Source organism: Salvia splendens, chromosome 6, assembly GCF_004379255.2.
Source record: "Salvia splendens isolate huo1 chromosome 6, SspV2, whole genome shotgun sequence".
Classification (NCBI taxonomy): Eukaryota; Viridiplantae; Streptophyta; class Magnoliopsida; order Lamiales; family Lamiaceae; genus Salvia; species Salvia splendens.
The window spans coordinates 37,228,644-37,250,123 of NC_056037.1; the positions used below are offsets into that span (position 1 = coordinate 37,228,644).

General features: G+C 35.5%; 1 protein-coding gene across 4 annotated transcripts; it reads right to left on the reverse strand.

Moving 5' to 3' along the window:
• Window positions 1-973: 973 nt before the first annotated feature.
• Window positions 974-12,443, reverse strand: LOC121807622 (ENHANCER OF AG-4 protein 2-like). 4 transcript variants are annotated; one of them, XM_042207891.1, is made up of 14 exons: window positions 12,029-12,443; window positions 11,157-11,233; window positions 8,444-10,375; window positions 7,858-8,362; window positions 6,757-6,865; window positions 6,323-6,426; window positions 6,074-6,255; window positions 4,642-5,458; window positions 4,084-4,543; window positions 3,082-3,171; window positions 2,887-2,968; window positions 2,482-2,677; window positions 1,913-2,061; window positions 974-1,116 (listed from the first exon to the last, which is right to left on the reverse strand). In XM_042207891.1, the coding sequence occupies exons 1-11, from the start codon at window positions 12,137-12,139 to the stop codon at window positions 2,904-2,906; spliced, it is 4,452 nt and encodes a 1,483-aa protein (XP_042063825.1). In that variant the 5' UTR covers window positions 12,140-12,443; the 3' UTR covers window positions 974-1,116; window positions 1,913-2,061; window positions 2,482-2,677; window positions 2,887-2,903. The 4 variants fall into 4 exon arrangements, with proteins under 4 accessions (XP_042063825.1, XP_042063827.1, XP_042063823.1 ...); XM_042207893.1 differs by lacking the exon at window positions 974-1,116 and having other exon boundaries at window positions 1,795-2,061; window positions 8,444-10,347; XM_042207889.1 differs by lacking the exon at window positions 974-1,116 and having other exon boundaries at window positions 1,795-2,061.
• Window positions 12,444-21,480: the final 9,037 nt, after the last annotated feature.

Genomic DNA, 21,480 nt, shown 5'->3' on the forward strand with positions numbered 1-21,480 from the left:
CTAAACTTTGTTCAAAAATTTAGAGTGAGCATTCAACTTTCTGATCCCAGTTATTATTATTATTATTATTATTATTATTATTATTATTATTATTATTATTATTATTATCAAGCAAATTTAATATAAGACTGAATCATATTTTACATTATAGTATTATTCTTCTCAACTGAGAACTTATTAAGCAAATTTACTTTTTGTAATTTGGATATATGGGTATATATCATTGTTGTTCCTGTTCAAAATAACACTAAACTTTGTTCAAAAATTTAGAGTGAGCATTCAACTTTCTGATCCCAGTTATTATTATTATTATTATTATTATTATTATTATCAAGCAAATTTAATATAAGACTGAATCATATTTTATATTATAGTATTATTCTTCTCAACTGAGAACTTATTAAGCAAATTTACTTTTTGTAATTTGGATATATGGGTATATATCATTGTTGTTCCTGTGATTATATTTTTCAATTAATAATTTAGTTTAAAGAAACATATTTTCATTATTCGAAGAAAAAGTATGCGTATGAGATAATGTATTGAATCAATTTTGGTCACCGTTAAACAGTAATATTAATTGATTGAAAAGGTCTTAGACCAAGAAAAACCCAACTACAAGTATATAACCATCATAAATATATAATTAAATAATCTCCTAGTATAGAAGATACGAGTCAATTACAATAGAAATAAAATAAATGAAGCCTATATAAGTATACTTATAGTAGGTGAACAAAAAAACAGCACTGCGAGTTGAGATGACCAAATACAGAAATTCCAAAATTATCGATAGCTTTCCTAATGTGCCATCACACGTTACAAGTTCCCACAAAAAATTCAATATTTTTATACAATGTTTTTCTTTCATTATGCAAAATAGTATAGTATTCTAAATTTAATTCCAAATTCAGGTGAATTTTCGTCAATACGACAATTCCTAATAGTTCCTTAAAAAGGTAGAAATGGAAAATTCCAAATAAGGGCAATGTTGCAATTAATAATTTATATTATGCACTATTTATATGTTCGTGTAAATACAGCAAGAAATGGTAGGAATTGGCTGACAACAATTTCCAACAGAAAATAAAATAAAACCAAAAGTAACTTTTCCACCTGCAATAATTAGAAACATGATTTGAAATTGAAACATACTAGATCACATGGTTCTATTTTCTAATTTGAAATATATGCACCTCAAGGATTTTGTTTTTCCATTAACTTTCCAAAATGTAACTAGTATTCATAACTGGAATGAAGATGCTTTAACACGAATTGTTATGTAAACTTGGCAAGTCATTGGTAGTTGAAGTTGAGCAAATAAGAGACGGACAAAAAAAGAGAGAGATAGACAGAAAAAGTGGTGGGCCACGTTAACAAAAATGGAAGAACAATTTTTGTGGACGAATCAAAAAAAAAACAGAGTAACGGTGGTGGATGGAGGGAGATATTTTGAAAAATGGAAAAAATTATTATAGCAACCATTAAAAGTACAGGCTGCATCATAGAGAGCATATCCAACAAATCAAAGATCATAGAAGGATTTGAAGACTAAATCCACTCTATTTACGAAAGAAAGAATAAAGTTCCAGAGCTATAAGCGAACGACCAAATAAGAATGCAACTCAAAGAATGCTCAAGTCATATGTGTCCAAATGGGTGTAAGATAGATGGGCAGCAAAACATGATTTACAAATCGAATGTTCGATATGCTCTACTTGGTGGTATGCACAAGTGCATCAAAGACAAATACATGCACTCAACATCTCTGACAAAGAGATTAGAAATATGTGGTTGCAGGAAAAATCATCAGAATTAGCAGGCTTTTTAAAACTGTACAAGCAAATGATTTACTTCATGAGATGTATTGTATAATTACAAGCATTGGTATAGCAAGTAAAAAAGGGCTTACAGATTAGTTGTGCACCCTTGAATGTTTGTTGTCAGGAATGTTTCTAGTAATCAGTCCCGTGAAGATTTTGCGATAGCTTCCCACACCAATTCCATTCTATCCTCTCTGTTGGAGCATACTGATGCCCATGCACCAAGCACATGTATTACCTGAAAAATCAGGTAGGCAAATACCGTTTTATAATTGAACGATGACAAAAGTTGAATAGTAACTCTGAACTGATTGTTTCAGTCATGAATAGTCATGTGAAGTGTTTGTTTGTGTTCATGCATGTTACTTGTATATTACACAAAACGAATGCGAAAGTGCTATATATGAGGAGAGCTAAAACTGCTAATAATCTGTACACCAATTAGCCTTTTGGCTTGCATAGAAAGCGATAAGAGAATTCGGAAATGGAAACGAGATAAAAAATTAATTAATTTGGAAGGACACTGGATGGTAATATTCAATGTCCTGGATTCGTATAAGTATTCTTCGGATTCGCCTACACCTGAAGCAGCTAAACATGCACATGCGATAGTAAATCTGTATGTCGAGTTCATCAAATCCAACTATTTTGCCTGTACCTTAAGTAAATCTTCCTCTATGGTACCAAAACAATTCTGCTCATGATGGCTAAAACCTACTTCCTCCGGCAACAATAGTTCTCTATCCTTTGCCCATTTGAAAATTTTCCAGGATGATGCATCTTTCTGTGCTGTCGGATTTCAACCAATTTACTCAATACTTCCATTTGCAACAGATTCCAAACGAGACAATAGTCTGCATAAGTACTGTATCAATTTTGTCATCATGTGCTAAAAGTAAAAGCTAGTAACCTAGATAATGCTATTCAGTAGCAGTTCTAGAAGAGATCTTTTACGAACCAAATATTTAGTAAGTATATTAGATAAGTACTCAGTAAAATAAATAATTCCTGCATAATAGTGTAAAAATAATGATAAGAAAATGCACAATGGCTCTCCATAAACCTTGAGTCGGAATAAGTCTAAGCTGGCCACCAGTTGATGTCAGGCATGTTTGGTGCAGACGCCATCATTGGAACGGTATGAACTAAAAAATTCATAGTAACAAAATATACCACCGTAAGACACAGAGTTATTGTAAGTTGTAACCACAGATTATGTGATAACAAATAAAATTGATTTGTATGCAGCAAAGATCACCTGGCAATGGCATTTGACCAGACGGAGGTAGACTATTTGAGGCAGAGTGCTGATAATTTATGGAACTTGAAGGAGACCGCTCATGGTAACCTACAATAGACGACACATAATTAACATTAAAAGAATGTAATTTCACCCACTAAGTTTTTGTGATACATAACATCAGAACCAAGCTCCAACTGTTTGGCTACTGAATCAGTATGCACTGTCAAGCCCTCATGCATGACTTACATATACATTTTTTCTTTTCCACGTGATTTTTTTAGGGGGATGGGAGGTGGGAATCTGTGGCATGCAACAGGAACAAATTAAATTCAAGAAAATGCTTTTAGTATGTTACGGACTAGCTGGGCTGGTATTCAGGATAGCCGATAGCCACAGAGACTACTACTTTACCTCCCAATTAGAGATACCTATATCAGGCAGTTAAGGAAGGATGCCTTTGATTGTCCAGTAGCACTGAGCCAATAACTGGATATCATGGATTGCTTATAGTCATTTGAAATTGTTTCATTCGGTACCAGATTGATTATAGTTTTGATAGGATGAATCAAACTGAAAATCAATTTATAATTTTATCGACAAATTATGCATCAAAAACATTATTTTAATTCGTGCGGAAAGTAGAAGAGGACTATGATTTTGGAAAGGAAGGAGCTTTATAAATTTTTTTTTACAGATTTAGCATCTACCCACAGTTGACCACATGCAAGGTATTATATCATGCACCTTCTGTAGATGCTGCTCATGTGTGATTCATATTAGCCACCAGCAACAGGCATAATGTAGATTTTAAAAGCAACGGTTGAATATTACAATATTTGCTGAACTAGTCTAAATGCCACGACTAGTACTGTATTTACACAGAAACCCTCCCCCTATCTTTCACTAAGCAAGTTATACTAGAAGCATTTGTGGAGAAATACAAATCAATATAATACTTCAAAACTAATATAACTAGCTTAAAACAGTTGATCTGGCCTTAGAAATAATAATTCGCACCTTCTTGAGAATGAGATGGGCCTGAACACGACCGTCCTGTCATCCACCCACTGCGAGGATGATCCATATTGAAGTTATTTCCTTGATTCCGCCATTGCTCATCAGTTATATATCGCCTTGGACCATCGGCAAAGTTTGGTAATGAATAAGAGGGGTATTGATGTTGTTGAGCTGAATTTGGTTGTCGTTGAGATGGGAGTTCAGGACGCACAGGCCTTTGTGCGAAAGGCACACTACCAGGCAGATACTGCTGCCTATGCTGTGAAGCTTGGGGATTCATAAAAGTTTCATCCTCTCCATATTTCACATGCCTTGACGAATTATAGCCAACACGTTCTTGTGCAAGGCTGACCCCAAAAGGAGGAAAAAAAGATGATTGATGCGATGATACTTCCCCTTTAATAGATGCATCCATATGAGACCCATGAGTAGTAGAAACAATATGGGTATGTTGATTTCCCTAAAAAACCACGAGTTCCAATCTTCATATCCAACATGATAACAATGTGGTATACACAAATTCACAAACCTTTGGAATGGACAAGCTAGAATACTTACAGTGGGTGTGTCACCAACTTCATGTGGTAAAGGATGAGGTCGATAAGATGATCGTGGAGAAAGTGGAGTCTTGTTATGGGAAACCAATGGAGGCTGACAAGGAAATGCTTGCTGGGAAATTAAAGGAGCAGAAGGACCCAGATGGGGTGGGGGCCCTAAGGGTGGAGGATGATGTCCAAAAGGTGGGGGTGGAGGATGAATATGTGGGGGAGGAGGTCCAACAGGTGGAGAGGAACCGGCAGGTCTCAGTGGAGGTCCAATAGAAGGAGAAGGACCAGCAGGTCTCGATGGAGGTCCAACAGGTGGTTGCGGAAAAGGATGTTGATGTGAGGTGGGTGGAGGAGGTGGAGGTGGGGGAGAAGATGGAGGCGGAGGTGGAGGTGGTGATGACGGAGGTGGTGAATTTGGCAACGGTGGAGTCATAGGTGGAGATCGAGCTGGTAGCGGAGGAGATCCCTCAGGAGAAGGAAGCCATTCGGTGGAGTTGTTTGAAGATGATTCATGCCCGCCACCATCTGGATCGAGGTCCAATGACGCAGCCTCAATAGAGCCATAGGTCATCAATGGTCTCTCATCCTTTTGATGTCCAGAAACATCTTCCATTTCAAGCTCACCATCAACATCCTCCAATATGCAATGGCGCCGGTCACTAGGAGTAACAGAATGATTCTCATGATCTCTGTCTGTAGCAGGTGTATGTTTGGAAGGTGATGCACCATCATCTTTCAGGCATAAATTTGTATCAGAAGCATCCCCATCTTCCTCTTCTTCAAGCACACTTGTTGACAGAAATCCAGGTAACTGGAACATAGCATTGCTGAAACCAACACAAACAAAAAGATGCAGGCATATGAGATCAAAGAAAACATAAGTTCACAAAGTACGAGATGAAGAGTTACCCATTCAGATCCTGTTATACAGGTTACAATCAGAAAAACAGTAAAAAGATCATTATCACAGTAATCGGGATATACATTAGCCTTTAAATTTGTTTTTCAAACTGAGTCGCAAGTCTGATAACTTATACTGGTTTTGCAGACACTGCCGGTATAGTTTTCAAAGTGTTACACAAGGTAAAACAGAATAATGAAAAATAATGAAAGAATAAAAAGATCTGCATTTAACTTTTAAGTTAAAGTTTTGGCATGTAAAATGTTGGGCAAACTGTGTGAGTTGTTCCTGTTGGAGACAATGAAGTCTAACATCATGAAACAGTGTAAAATTCGGTATAAAGCAGTCTTCTGTCACGAGCAGTTAATAAAACATGAGTAGCAACAATAACCACCAAAATAATCTATTAGTGTTTTGGTCATCAGGTGCGAAGGAGTCGGGAAATGGCAAAGCTATAGCGACCAAATCATGCTAGAAGAACAATTAGAAAGCAAAAAACATAAGAAAACATTATCAAGGGAGCAACTAGTAAATTCTAGACCTTCCATATTCATCAACAACCATGCCTTCCATTTCTCTAATAGGATCATCAATAGATCGTTCAGCTCGGGAAGGGCGTCTTAGTGGGATCGACATATCATCATTTACAACTCCAAAGCCATCCATGTAGCGGCGAAGAACGGATTCCGGCAAGATTTTCCTCTCGAGCCACAAGCGCAGGACCTGAAGGAGGATACTCAGTACTTTGTAATAATGTCTGACGACTCACTTTTAGGTAAAATATAGTCACCTTACGACACTGATGACGATTTTCCTGAGCACCTGCACCGGCAGGAGCAGCAGCTCCAATGAGGCGGGGCAACACAGCTTGAACAGTAGAGACATATGAGGCCCCTGCAATTCATGAAGATGATTCAGTAGAAGACAGGTTCATCAGAAAAAAACCCATCGCGTTAATGATGAGTGAACATGTCAAGCAAAAGGGGCCCCATATATTTATTCGGATGTACAGCTGGAGCAGGTTGGTGGAAATAACAAGACAATAAGAATTAAGATCGACTAGATTTTTTAGGGACATCACTGAGAAGAAGTGATCCAAGTCCCAAGGCCAGGGTTTATAGCAACAAGTCCCTTTTTATCTTTTTGGTGTCCCCCTACCCCCTGGGTCTCTGTGTGCGAGTGACAAGAGTATTCTGGGAACAGTTTGTTTTGAGCTTCCCGTACCTCTCTGGGTGTGAGAGCACTGGGTAATTGAGTCAACAAGGAAAAACAGATCCACTCTGCGATGTAAACTTGGCTCGTTTTCTAACTTCTGTATAAGAAGTTCCACAACCTGCATGAAAATCAGAATTTCAGATCCATTTTCAAGGAAAATAACAAGTAAATTAATGGTGTAGAAATGGGAAAGATGAACATTCAGTAACTAAGTATAGACAAATCAATAGAAAAGTACCTACAATCATCGGTTGTCCAATAGACGAAAAACATCTCAATTCAACTATTTCTCAAGGAAAAATACATATTCACCCCACCTCAAAACTCTCATCACTTTCTGCACCTCAGAAGCATATACTAGTTGTTCTTTGGTAGTATCTCACACATCTTGAAACAGTAGATAATTTATTCACTGTAAATAGCAGTATGAATTGGCCATCTCAACAAGGAAATTTTATAATTTGTATTTTTCATCTGGGGCTTCAAAGAGGTTGTGCAAGGTGTCCTTTGGACCTATTAAGGTCCGAAGGTAAACTGGTAGATAAAGTACATTGGTGTTAGTTTCATATGAATTTTGAATACATAAATCTCATTTAAACTATTTTTAATGAATTCTGTGGGGATTTGGATCCTCTTCAAATCTGAGAAAGATTTCGAATATGTTTATTTCAAATACTTCACTCCAAACGCAACCTAAAAGAATAAGCATGAGGATCTGAAAATTCTAATTTCAGAGCATGGAACAAAGAAAAAGAATGAGTCAGCGAATTATACATCATAAGTAATAATAATGTCCTCCGTCAGATATCAGTACTCCTAATTTAAAAAAGGTGAAACCAAGAAACCACCAACAGCTACAAAGCAAACCTAGAATTATTCTATACCATGCATAAGCTTTATATTGGAACCAAACTACCATGTATCTCAACAAAGTTTGACAAATAAAGTATAGGCCTCAAAAAAGAAACTTAAGGACAACATAAGAATGATTCACCACAAAAAACCTCACATGATAGATAAATTGGATAGCATGACAAAAAAAAGATAGAATAATTACAATAAAAACAAAGGAATAATTGGATTAATTGAACAAAGATGCCAGTAAGCTACCTCATTGGCAAGCCCATACTTCGCACAATCAATTGCAAGTCGAGTAGCGCGTGCAATACTCTCTTTGGTCCTTGACAGTGTCTCTATCATCCCTTCAAATGCATCACGAGCAACAGCTGCCTCAGTACCACCACTTAAAGAGCTCCCAGAGCCCTGATGACCAGAGCTTACCCTCCTCTCCTCAAGTTCATCATTCTCATGTGGATTATTAGATTGGATTTGATGAAGACTGGAGCAAGGAGACCTGGGAGGAGCTTCTAAAACATTCAGCTGGAGAGTGTTGCTTGCTTCATATGCCAGAGCAGCAGGTGCAGGGCTTGGTCCCCGTCCAGCCATCTCAATGTTAGGAACAGAAAAAAGAAAACGGTTTCCGTAAGTATTCTGAAAGTGTGTCTGTTTCTTTCTTGCCTGAGCAGCAGCAATAAGATGTTTCATTGACGAGACAGAGTCTGAAGTTTTTGAGTCAACCGCGTGACTTGTTTTGTGGGCCTTGCTAGCACTCAGCCTGAGCAATGGGGAAATCAAGCTTAAGAAAGAAAGAGACAGAAAAACTTATCCCCATAATATCACAAGCATTTATCATTACCTTTCCTGAACTGACATGATGTTTTCTTTTGAAGTCCCAAGCTCAGAGCCATTGATCCGTGAATCCATTTTTGGAGTAGTATTCTTTTTCTCTCCAGAATATGGTTGCTTGCTTCTTTCACTTAGCAACTGATTAGGATATAAGTTTGACCTATCAGACGATGCTGCATTCTTTTCATCTCCTGGAGGAGTTTTTTTCCTAAAATCATTACTAGGTGCCTTGTTGGGTTGCATGCTTTCCAGTTCTCCTGATACTCTCCCACCACCAACAGACTGGGAGGACCTTTTAGGAGAAACTGGAATCAGTTTAAACTCCATCGGGGTTAACTTCTCAGAGTCCAGCTTCTGTGGACTAGGAGAAACATGTGCAGCTGATGATTCTCGTGTTCTCTTCTCCATACCTTGTTGAGCAGCTGGAGATAACAGCTTATTCATCCCCCGATTAAACTGTACCTGCTCCTTTAACACATTATCAACTTCTCTTGAATTTCTTAACACCTGTGACTCATGGACAGGTTTCTCACCATGCGTTACAGATTTCCTTTTTGAATCTGACATTCGTGGAGTTACAGACACCTTATTAGTTCCTCCGTGAACTGGAGTTTTAGGCAACTCATCATCATCATCACCACATATGCGGACAGATCTACGCTTCAATGGTAGCTGCACAACTGGAGATATGACTTTGCTACAATTAGAAACTATTAAGTCAGTCTTATGTGATACAGAAGTCCCCGGTCTATTTTCAGAAATCAAGGCAGCACCTGACATTGTTTCCAGTTCCCGCTGATGACGCTTTATTCGGGGGAGATCGTTGTCGTTACTAACAATTGCCGGTCTAATGGGAAAGGCCTCAGCCTTCCCACCTGATGTAAACCTTTTAGGGTCTTTACCAGCCATTTTGTCATCAAGAGCATTATTAGGACCTCTAGAATAACTTTTGCCGTTTATTTGAGCCTTTATCAAGTTAGCATCCTTTCCCGTATCAGCAGGTTTTGATATTTTGGCAGGAGATGATATTTCATTTGTATGAGACCCTTTCCTTTCACTGCCATGTTGGACCTTCATCTTTTTCCGGGGATTAACATCACCATGTGACTCAAAGTTTACTTTAGCATCCTGTTGGACACCATGTACTGCCTCAGATTGCCTTTCTTCTTTCACCAACCTTTTTTCCCTCTTTTGACTACTGACCTCTAAATGTAATTTTGGAATATCAGGCGATGAAAGCTTCATGCTGTCACCTGAAGCAAATTTTCTTCTCATCACTTCTCCCTTATGATCATGAGGAACAGTTGATCCACCACTTCTAAGTACTGCACCTGGATATTTTTTCTTTGAGCCCATTGCCAGCTTTGGTCTGTGTCCATTTGTCAATTCATTCTGGCTACCATCAGTTAATCTTCCCTTTACATTGCAATCAAGAGAATCTTCCTTCTTAAGTGAATGGTGTGAAGGGCTAGATACTGATGGTGAATCCTTTACAACATTGTTGTGGTTTGAACAGAGCTTATTGTTCTTTCGCGAAGATATGGGAGGGGACAACATACGATTCACGTCATTTGACAAATAAGGCTTCACGTCTAGACATTCTACCTCATCTTGCTTGTGCGCACGATGCTCTAAACCAGAGTCCAGATCATCAGACTCTTTAGTTTCCAACTTGCATTCTGGCGCAATCCCATTGTTTCGATTAACATCCAAGACCTCATCTACCACTGAATCAACAGAATGTGCCTCAGGTGAATGAGTTTGTGTACTGTCATCATCTACCACACCACTTAAATTTTTTCGCTGCAACTCTTCAAATTCCTCACATATGTCCTTCACTGCTTGGGCGAAGTATTTAACTGTCTTACCCAGGCATCGAGCAGACAGTTTATTTTTCGCTTCATTGGTGAATATCTGAATATCCACAGGAGCAACAAAAGCTCTATAAAAGGAGAAAAACCAGAAAGAAAAAAAATTAAAACTATACTTGTTATTCCCTAGCCAGTATGCCAAAAGAATATAATTAAGAACAAAATTGAATGAACGAAGAAAAGCATTCATATGAATCACTTAAAAAATGATAAATTCCGTTTGGCCTTTCTTGAGTGTTTTCTGCTGCGAATAAGTCAAAGGAATGCCACTTAACATAGCATATCGGGTCACTTACCATATAGCATAGTTTGTGTACATCCTCATTGAGGTCCATAGTGCGAAAAAAGAACCAATACTGCTAAGTTACTAACACAATTTTGTTAACAGAAATTTAGTATTAATATCATAGATGTACGGGTACCATTAGTCCAATACAAAATGTCAAGACTCCAATTTCTTCAGAATAGCATTTGAGAACCCCAAGTAAAAGAACCTACTTGCAGGACATGAAGCAGATGTTTTTTAACTTCTATTCTTACAAAAGTTTATTGAAGAAAGTATATACCATAAGTACTACAAGGACACAAAAGGGTAGTAGGTATTTTATTATTATTACTATTATTATTTTACTTTTATGTTATCTACTGTAAAATCGTAAATCATAGACAATATTTTTCATAGCAATATAAGGACACAAAAGGAAAGTAGGTACTCATCACTCCCTCAGGTAGAAACAGTTTTCTTTAGGTACCTAGAAGGCTAATAAAAACTTTATGCACGTATGAATAATGCTAATCAAGTCCCTTCACCACTAGTGCATGTAAGTGAAAAGACAAAAAGGAAGTACTCACATTTCCGCAGTACCAAAGAACTGGACGAAGCATTTTTTTGGATCGGAAGCACGCTGCCAGTCTTCAGGTCTGCTGATCTGAAATTTTGAAGCCATTAAGCATCGTGCATCAGTTGTTCAACTCACATAAGGTCAAACAGATACTATAAGAAACAAAGAAATTACCATCATTCAGCCAACTTAATCTATCAGAGGCACATGCAAGCAAACAAACATTGGAAACCAAGATAAGCGGCACCAAGTTCTATTAACATAGATGCAAGATTAATATTGATATGTTTGTTTGCTTTTAACAGATCTGTAAGGAAACTAATCAAAACCTTGAATAGTGGCAGGACCAACAACTGGATACTAGTATATAATACATGTGGTCGTCTATGTAAAGACATATAAGCTCCTGCCTAAACAAATAAATACCTAAAAAGAGTGTATCAATAACTATTTACCAAAATTGACCTAAAAAGATTCCATTCTAATACACAAGTCTAGACGGTCACCCGTCCCCCAAAATTCCAACAAGATGGCTCTGGAAGAAGCTCTTTTACTAAGCGCATCAAGGCCTACCTTACCTACATATCCAGCAACACCAGAAACATTGGATTCATCTTGTACTTAAACTTAAAAGATTTAAGATTCTCCAAATAATAATCCTCAATCTATCTTGCAAGGGCTAATTCCAGTCAAACTTAGCAGCGTAATGCAAGTCCACAGTGCGACGACTTCACCTCGATGCCGGCCATAAAAATTAAACTCCTAGAGCAGAGAAATTGAATACTCACGGCAGCAGACAGCTACTCCACGACAAAATCAACAGAAAGCGGACGAAGAAAACAGCACAATCAACAAAAAGCATCAAAGCGAACAGGAATGTACCTTGGCAGGCCAAGCGGGGAAACCCTTAACTTTGGCGAGAACGAGATCGCCCAAACTCAATTCGCTCATCGCCTTAACCCCCTTCGCTCCGCGCCTGCGCCCCGGAGCCATTCACCTCCGATTCCAACTTATTTCCACCTAATTCTGAGCAAACAGCCGACAGTGGAGCAGTGGGAAGATCCCTAGCGTAAACAACAGATGTCCGGGGGCAGCATGCCCCCTGAAACGGCGTCAGTCCGCGGCCGGCGAACTCTGGTGCTACGGAGGTAGGCTTCAGCGGCGATCACGGTGATAGAGCAGGAGAGAAGGCAAATTTCGCATGCGGGAAGCGGAGGCGGTGGAGGTAGTGGTGGTGATTTTGGCAGCAGATGAGAGAGTGAGAGTGAGAGAGAGAGAGAGAGAGAGAGAGAGAGAGTATGTGTATGCATTCTGTAAATATCTCGTTTGTCAAAATTCACCTATCTATTGGAAAATAATTACTGTATGTAATTTAAGCGACTATCGAGTAACACAATAAAAGTACTTTTATCCCAAACCATACTTCAAACAAAAACCAAAATGGGAATTTTTATAGTTTTAATAAAATTATGTTTAGTTGCATATAAATGTAGTATAAACCATTTACAACTTTTTTGTTTTAAAATAATTATATTATATTGTTTTTAGTATTAATAGATACCATAATTTATCTTTTAAATTTATTTTAATATATAGTAATTTTTTAAAATTTATATCAAATATTTATTTTTAATCAAAACAATATTGTTTTAAATTTCTTTGATTAAATATCAGTCCTTAATTCTTCCTTGCCATGATTATGTTGGGCCTTCATCAAATAAATTTGATGTAGTTAATCCATTATATATTAGGCCCAATTTAAACAATGGACCTTATTCAGCATTAGCACAAGTCCAAAGCCCATCATAGAGGAAATATAGGGCCAGGGGCATACAAGGATCCACAACATACTAATAAATGTAGTGGTATTTTATTTTCTAAATTATTATTAATGCATATGTGGTCCCTTATTCCAAAAATTATCTAATCGGGACAAATTGTCTACAGTGTAACCGAAGAGGCGAGAAGCAGAAGCGCAACTTAATTGGTAACACGATCTCCTTCCAAAAATAAGTTGGGAGATACGAGCTATCACAAAAATAGAAAAATAGGAATGGATGGATAACCATCTTTAATCATTTTTTTAAAAACTAAAGGATAAAGGTAGGCAATAAGATGTTTCTCATTCTATCAATAAGTTGTGAGTTCAAGACACCCTGATCATGGGATAAATAGAAAATTATCACTAATCATCTTTTAATATAAAAGAAAAAAGAGATTAGAGGTACAAGTTTCATCCTCACTATGTCATGGGTCGGTACGATATATCAATACCGAAACTATTATATCGTATATCCTACCAAAAATTTGATATGAGTAAAAATCATATATTCATCTTACCAAAATTTTTGGCATATTAAATTTTAGGTATGACAAATTTCAAGTATGTCATACTGAAGTTCGGTATATTAGAATTTTGCATAATACCTACTTTCGATACAATATGTCATGATACTGTTATATAGTACTCCCTCCGTCCCACTCAAGATTGTCACATTCTTGAGTGGCACGAGATTTTAGGAAATGCTATAAGGTGAAATAAAGTAGATAGGAAAAATGTAGCAGAATATTTTAATGAGGGGAGAGGAGGTTATTTTCAAAATTGGAAATTGGTCTTCTTGATTGGGACAAACAAAAAAGGAAATGTGACCATCTTGAATGAGACGGAGGGAGTACCATATTATAAATATAAGCATAAATATATTTTGGAATTCGTAGTATGTATCATGTTTATGGTATATATTGATGTCGGTATGTACATGGTACATCGTGAATTTTGGTATATACGGAAATTTTTATACATTGTGGCATATAATGATTCGTATCGTTATCATACCAAAATATTTCGATTAAATATCATATATACCTTATCAAAATATATCACACCTTACCAAAAATTACGATATATAAAACAAGAATACAGTAAGTCTCATATATCAATATTTCTATATATTTCCCATTCTTATCTATTCTCTTTATTCAACAAAATGAACATTTTTTATCAGGGAAAAATATTATATTATCAATTAAAAACAATTAAAATATTCGGCTCCTTATAAAGCACGGTTTGATAAGGAGAAGTGTAGTTAAAGACTATTATGGTGGCATTCGGTTGCCATGACTAATATCATGAGACTATCCATCTAGTATTAAGTTGTGGGATTATTTTAGTTGGAGGAGGGAGGTTATGACTAATTATCATGAGACTATCCATTTAGGATTAAGTTGAAAGGTTCAATCTTATGAACCAAACATGATACATATTTAATCATGAAATTTAATCTTGTCAACCGAACACCCCCTATATGTATTACGTGATAGCCAAACCATATAAGTAGCAAAAGTCTAAGTTTAGCAACATTGAAGGATTTGATTTTGAAAATTAAGGGGTATAATATATTCAATGTATTCATCATTTATTGGCTCTATGATTCCAAGCAAAGTCCTATTATTATTATCCAATGTACTCCATCCGTCCCATGTTACTTGCACTGTTGCATCGGCTCATCACAAACTCCTTACACTATTTATAGTTTAAGTTAGAATTAATGCATTTAATTAATATGTTAGTTTAAGTTAAAAGCTCATTTATTAAGTAATGTCTCATTACACTTAAAATTCTAATTTAATTACACTAACAAATCAATCCCAAATTTACAGCCTAAGATGAGAAGTGCGAGTAACATGGGGCGGAGGGAGTACTAATCATTATATATATAGATACATAGGAAATGACAAGTTTCAGAGTTTTTATTGAAGTTAGAACACATAATCATATCATTAATATCAATTCATATCACAAAATATATATCAATTTCTAACTTATTATCAATTTGGTAATAATAGATATCAGTTCCTAGATGAATTTATCGAGTACTGATATGATTTTCAATCCTTAAAGTTCTTATTTCTAAAAAGTTCTCACGGGAACTGCCCCTTGTCGACAATCTCTTGCTATTAATTTTAGACCTCTTAAATTAACTTGTCAAAAATCTCTTGATATTAATTTTAGATCCTCTTAAATTAACTTGTTAATTACACTATGGCACTGAAATGGAACTCCTAAGTCCTAACTGTGTTCTACATAGATAAAAGTATTACTTATTTGTATATTACTATACCTGTGGCTAGCCTAGTCAATTAAGAAAATAAGCCGCATTTATAATAAATTAACATTTGTCTTACTTTAAAAGCATTGATTGTAGGTGTAGACAAGAAAATATTTTCTTTTTGGAGTGTTCGGTTTGCAAAATTGTATCCGGGATTAAATTTGTAGTGTGTTTAATTCATGAGATTCATTCTCAAAACTCAATCCTAGATGGATAATCATAGGATAATTAGTCATAGTTAACCCCCTTATGACTAAAATAATCCCACAACTCAATGCTAAATTATATCTCGATATTATTTTATCTTGGCAACCGAACACTACCTTTATATATTAAGCCCACATTGTTGAGAAATTCTTCGTACGTAAGTGATAATTTCTCCATTTTGTTATTTTATTTGCAAATTTCTTTCATACGTTTCCTTTCATTACTTACCCAATAATTATTCAGAGTCCAACTACACATATATAGTACCCCCTCCATCCGCAAAGATAAACAAACACCCCAATTTAAACAAACTCGATCAAAATTAAACCTAAAGAAGAAACCCAAAAAAAAGTTAAATTCCAAAGACTCTAATTTTTAATAATTAGTCTTTTAGAGCCTGAAAAATTCATAAAGTTTGATCAACTTTTAGTTTATTGCAGAATTTTAAAACTGAATTATAAAAATTATGAATTTTAATATTTTACTAATTTCTTATTAAATGATCTAGTTTATGTAAATTGTAGTACGTGGTATGACATCTGAAAATCTCTACGAGGATAAGACTGCTTGTGAGTTTTATCATTTTTTACAGTACACTTAGCACAAATAATTCAACTACATCATCAATTTAAATTAGACGTACTTCAAATCAATAATATATCAAAAATAAGAAATTGAAATATTTCGTTATGAAAATTGGAGAAAAAGTGTTATGGTGGTTTGAACAAAAAAGTGTTAACTTAAAGTGTTTTCACGATTGATTTTTAAACTTGTGGATGGACCAGAGTTTGACCAAAATTTATAGTTTTCACTAATTTACCCTATTTTATTTGTACATGGGTGTGTAGAATAGTTCATCCCATTCATTTGTATTGACATTCATACCGCGCGTTATTCTTCTTCTTATCGTGAAATATGTTAGAATTCATGCTTCTCTTTTTTCTGGCAGATTTTTATAATTATCGGCCAGACTATTTCTTGTTTTAGAGCTTCCGCAATGGCGGCGAGCCCACCGGCTAGCCGATCCCTGGCGCTCGCCGAATCATTGCAGCCGGCGAGCGCCAAATCGGTAAGAAAAACGGCGAGCGCACGCCGATTCCCTCGCGCTGGCCGAAGCGCTCGCCGATCGGCTAGCCGCCATTGCAGTCTCCCGATCGGCGAGCGATCGGCAAGCGGAAATTTTGTTTTAATTTAATTTTCAAAACACTATATATACGCGACTTGCACGTCATTTTTATTTGCACCACTTGTTATAACGAGTACTCTCTCGTTATGATGATTTTTTATTTATGTAATTTTTTAAAAAATTAATGTTTTTTTTAATTAATGTACTTTTTAAAATTTTAATAATATTATTGAGTATTCTCGTATCTGTGTCGAAAATTTAATTCCGTATTTTGTGTGATTGTTAATTATTTATTTTTATAATTTTGTTTATTGTGACTAGGCTATGGCTGAGCTATTGCTTGTCCAGTTGCTTGTCTTGATGATGTGGCAGGAGGAGTTTTTAGGGTTGTTGATGTGGTATGGGGAGTTTATGGCTAGGCTATGGCTGGACTATTGCTTGTCCAAAACCACCGTGGATGCTTATACATAAATTTACAATTTTTCCTTCAACAATTGGACCTTTTAAAATTATGAAATCCAATAGGAGAATGATTGGGTTGAATGCAGATTGCAATACACACTGATATATAATATAGTCTTCAATATAAAGAGCGATGACTTTGCTTTCTCCATATACTCCCAACTCTAATATTATCATCGCCTCAATTCTAAGGATTTGGATATACAGTCATTGTGCTATTCCAATACTCAATTTATTTTCCTAACACACTAATATTTTTCACATACAAATTAAAAACTGTTATATGCTCTATGAATAACATATACTCTAGGCTCTAGCTCTTTGGTCCCCATGAAAAGTCCCATTTCAGATGTCCAACACGGGTATTAAGAAATTGTGTGACTTTGCATTAAATGAGAGATATATTAGGTCACGTTTTGGTCATTGTGCTATATAATTATTTGACTTTATTTATTTTAAGGTTTCATAATGATATTTAGTGATGAAAAGTACGAATAAAGATCATTGTTATTTTTAGCAAATTCTAAATGAGACTTCTAATGAGGATCATATGAAAATGAAAAAAAAGGAACTTCTAATGGGGACTAAAGGGAGTTCCTAGTAAATTTATTATTTAAGTTGAAAATGTTGGTTTATAAAGGCCGTCACGGTCCTAATTGAAACTGGCTTATTGTAAGTCGGGACTAACCGAGTTAAAAACCTGTAAAATGGCTAAAAATCACCTAATTTGAACTAATATCAATGGTGAAAAATGTTTGTAGAGAGAGAAAATAGCCAAGTGATGGCGATATTTGAGGAAGATGAGAAATTTCTAGGTGAAGAAGAAGAAGAAGAAGAAGAAGAAGAAGAAGAAGAAGAAGAAGAAGAAGAAGAAGAAGAAGAAGAAGGAGGTATGAATATGATTAATATCATTATTGTAATAATTATTAATTTAAAAGGTGCTTTGATTTTAATAGATAACATAATTTATCTTTTCTAAATTTAATTAATTATAGTTTGATATAAATATTTAATCAAAACCAAATTTCTGTGATTTAAAATGAGCCCGTCTATGGGCAACCATGATTACATTGGGCCTTCACCTAATAAAACAATCGATCTTATTTACATTAGCACAACTACACAAGGCCAAAGCCCCCATCACATGAAAAATATAATGATTCACCGCATACAAAAATTTATTTGATTTTCAAATTTAGTGACTTTTTATTTCTTGTTTAATGTATATTTGGTCCCTTCAAATATTAATATCTAACAGGAAAGTTCTCTACGTAAATGATGAAACATAATTTAGTTGGTAAAATATTTTTTATCCAGTAATAAGTTGAGTGTTTGTGTCATCAAGGTCACAAAAGTAGATGGAAATATCATCTTACAAAGAAATTATAAGTAGACTATGAGTCGTGTCTATTATCCTCATTCAACAAAATCAACATTATTTATGAAGGGAAAAAATGAAAATTTAATTATCAGTAAAATTATTAAAATTTTGATTCCTTATCAATCACGATGTGATAAGGATAAAAATCCTTAGCCAGGCTAAATAAGTAGCAAAAGTCTAAGTTTAGCCGTTTAGGGATGTTTAAAGATTTGATTTTGAAAAGTAAGAGGCTATATATTCTATGTATTCATCTTCTATTGGCTCTATGCATTTTTTAATCAATTAATTACCTATGTTTCTTTTTCCTTATCACCTAAGTAATTACAGTCCAACAATTAATTACCTCTCATTCGAACACGTGTATTGACATCCAATTTGTTAATTAATCACTCAATTTGCTCATCATTTGAACATGTATATTCCTCTCCAACTTACACTACAAATACATATGCACACCAATATTAAGACTCAAGCTTTCCATCTATTGTTGGCATCCAAAGCGTTCCATCTATTGTTGTTGCTGTGGTAGAATTTTTGAGAAATTCTTGCAAAGATGTGATCTCTGTGGATGCAAATTCAAGGATTTCTCGACTTGAGGAGGGAATGAGAGTATGAGAAGAGTTAAGAAGGCGATGCATTGTTTGCTTCAAAGAAATCACAGCAGCATATTGATAAACTCGTAGTTTAGTACGTATTTTGGATGTTTAATGTGATTATTTCAGTGTTTTATAGCATATTACCTGAGTTTGCATCCATTACCCACTATTTAGGTGTTTTGATGAGTTTGTAGAGTGTTTGTAGTTAAAACAGGTGAAAAGGAGTTGAAAAGGAGTTCGGTGCTGGAGTACAGAAACTTCGCCCGACCGGGCGTTCGTGCTTAAGGAAAACGCCCGGTTGGGCGTTTTAAGCAAAATCTTCTATTTCTGCCCCGGGTATAAAAGGGGACCGAGGGTTTTCGACTCCCACACGTCACACACGTCAGAAGTAGTTTTGAAGGTTTGAGAGCGGATTTGAGAGACAAGAAGTCCCAATCCTCAACAAGGTTGAAGACGAAGACGATTTGCCCATTCAACCCACTCTTGGGAGTATCTTTATTAGTTTTCCTATGTTCAATTCACTTTCTATGGATTTATCTTGTGAATTTGCGTTGAATATGAGTAGCTAAATTTCTTGTAGAGTTTTGGTGAAGACTACAATGAACGCTTTTGATTAATTCAAGGACTTTTGTTTACCTATGCTCTTGTGATTCCTTTTGTTTCATTCTTGAGCTTTTTCAATTCAATTGCTTAGCTACCAATTGAGTTTGTTGACCTAGTTTTGAGTAATCGAGAGATACCTAATTAGGATTGATAAAAGAATGAACAACACCTAGATAATTTACATTCGAGAGAAGGAATTCTAGAGTGAGGGCATGAGCCTTTTGTTTTAAGGAGTTAAGTGTGAAGTATTAGAATGAGACTTCAATATTAATGGTTAATCAACTGGTTGAGTGCACTCGAGAGAGGGCTTAGCCTAGACTAGCGGCTTTCCTAGTAATCCTAGAGACTTCAATTGGGTAATCGAAGTTGTTGAATTGTTCACATAGTGTTCGTTGTGGTTGGATCCAAAGCTCTACCTCTTTCTCTTATTTGAAACCTATCCTTTGTTGCGTGCTTTTAACTTGTTTATGTTTAATTGTTTTTCTATGAATCAAACCCAACCTTTGTCTAGATAGTAGTTAACATCAGTCTGTGGTACTTGAGTTTATAAAATTTGTCTCTGTTTGATACGATACTCTTGCTTGCTTTGTGCTACACTAGCCCCGTATACTTGCGGGAATTTTCTTGTATTATAATAAGTTGAGTCAAGTTTTTTGCCATCTCTCATGGTAGATGAGTTTGAAAGAAAAAAGAAGTGATTGAGAAGTTACGTGTTTAGAATTCCAAAATTTATTAATAATAATTTGAATGTAAACTAATGAAAATAAAATAATAGTAGTAATACTACTACTAATAAACTAACAACGAAAGTCTAGTTTTATAGCACTGACATGTGATTGCCTGACTGTCTTTGAAATGATTCTCAATATAAAAAATGAAGGGCTAATAGTGATGTGTTTTGTTAACGAGAGTGAAGTAAAATCATGCTAATAGTGATGTGTTTTGTTAACAAGAATGAAGTAAAATCATGCTAATAGTGATGTGTTTTGTTAACTAGAGTGAAGTAAAATCATGCTGTTTTGTTAACTAGAGTGAAGTAAAATTATGCTAATAGTGATGTGTTTTGTTAACAAGAGTGAAGTAAAATCATGCTAATAGTGATGTGTTTTGTTAATAAGAGTGATGTAAAATCATGCTAATAGTGATGTGTTTTGTTAATAAGAGTGATGTAAAATCATGCTAATAGTGATGTGTTTTGTTAACAAGAGTGAAGTAAAATCATGCAGCGATGTATTTTATTCACAATTTTAAACTTTTCTTCCTCAATTCCACTTCACAATTTTATTCCTATTTTAAACTTTATTCCATTATCAAAATTTTCCTTTTTTCCAGTAGATTCCTCCCGTTTTCTCAATTCACAATCAATCATCCCTTTTTACTCTCCAAGTTATCAAATATTCTTGCGGTAGCTATTCCACTTTCTGCAAATCTTCTGAAAAAAAAACAGAGAATCATGCCACGATCGAAAAACGGAGTTCACCACGATTCCAATTTCAGTTCGAACGTTGTGACAATCGATGTTGGTGGCCAGCTTTTCCAGACAACCAAACAAACTCTATCTTCAGTCGGCTCCAAATCCTTCTTCTCTGAGATCATTTCCGACTCCAGCGCCGCCGTCCCCTTCATCGACAGGGACCCCGAGCTCTTCTCCCTCTTCGTCTCTCTCCTCCGCACCGGAAATTACATAGTTATTTAAATTTCACGATATAATTTCCAAAAATATCCTTGGCCTATTTTATATTATTAAAATAAATAATATTTGTTCCATTTATTTGTGTGGCTGAGATTTGTTCTGTAGTTATACACTTAAAATTAGTTATATCTTGATCACTAATAGTGTCTATTATCCT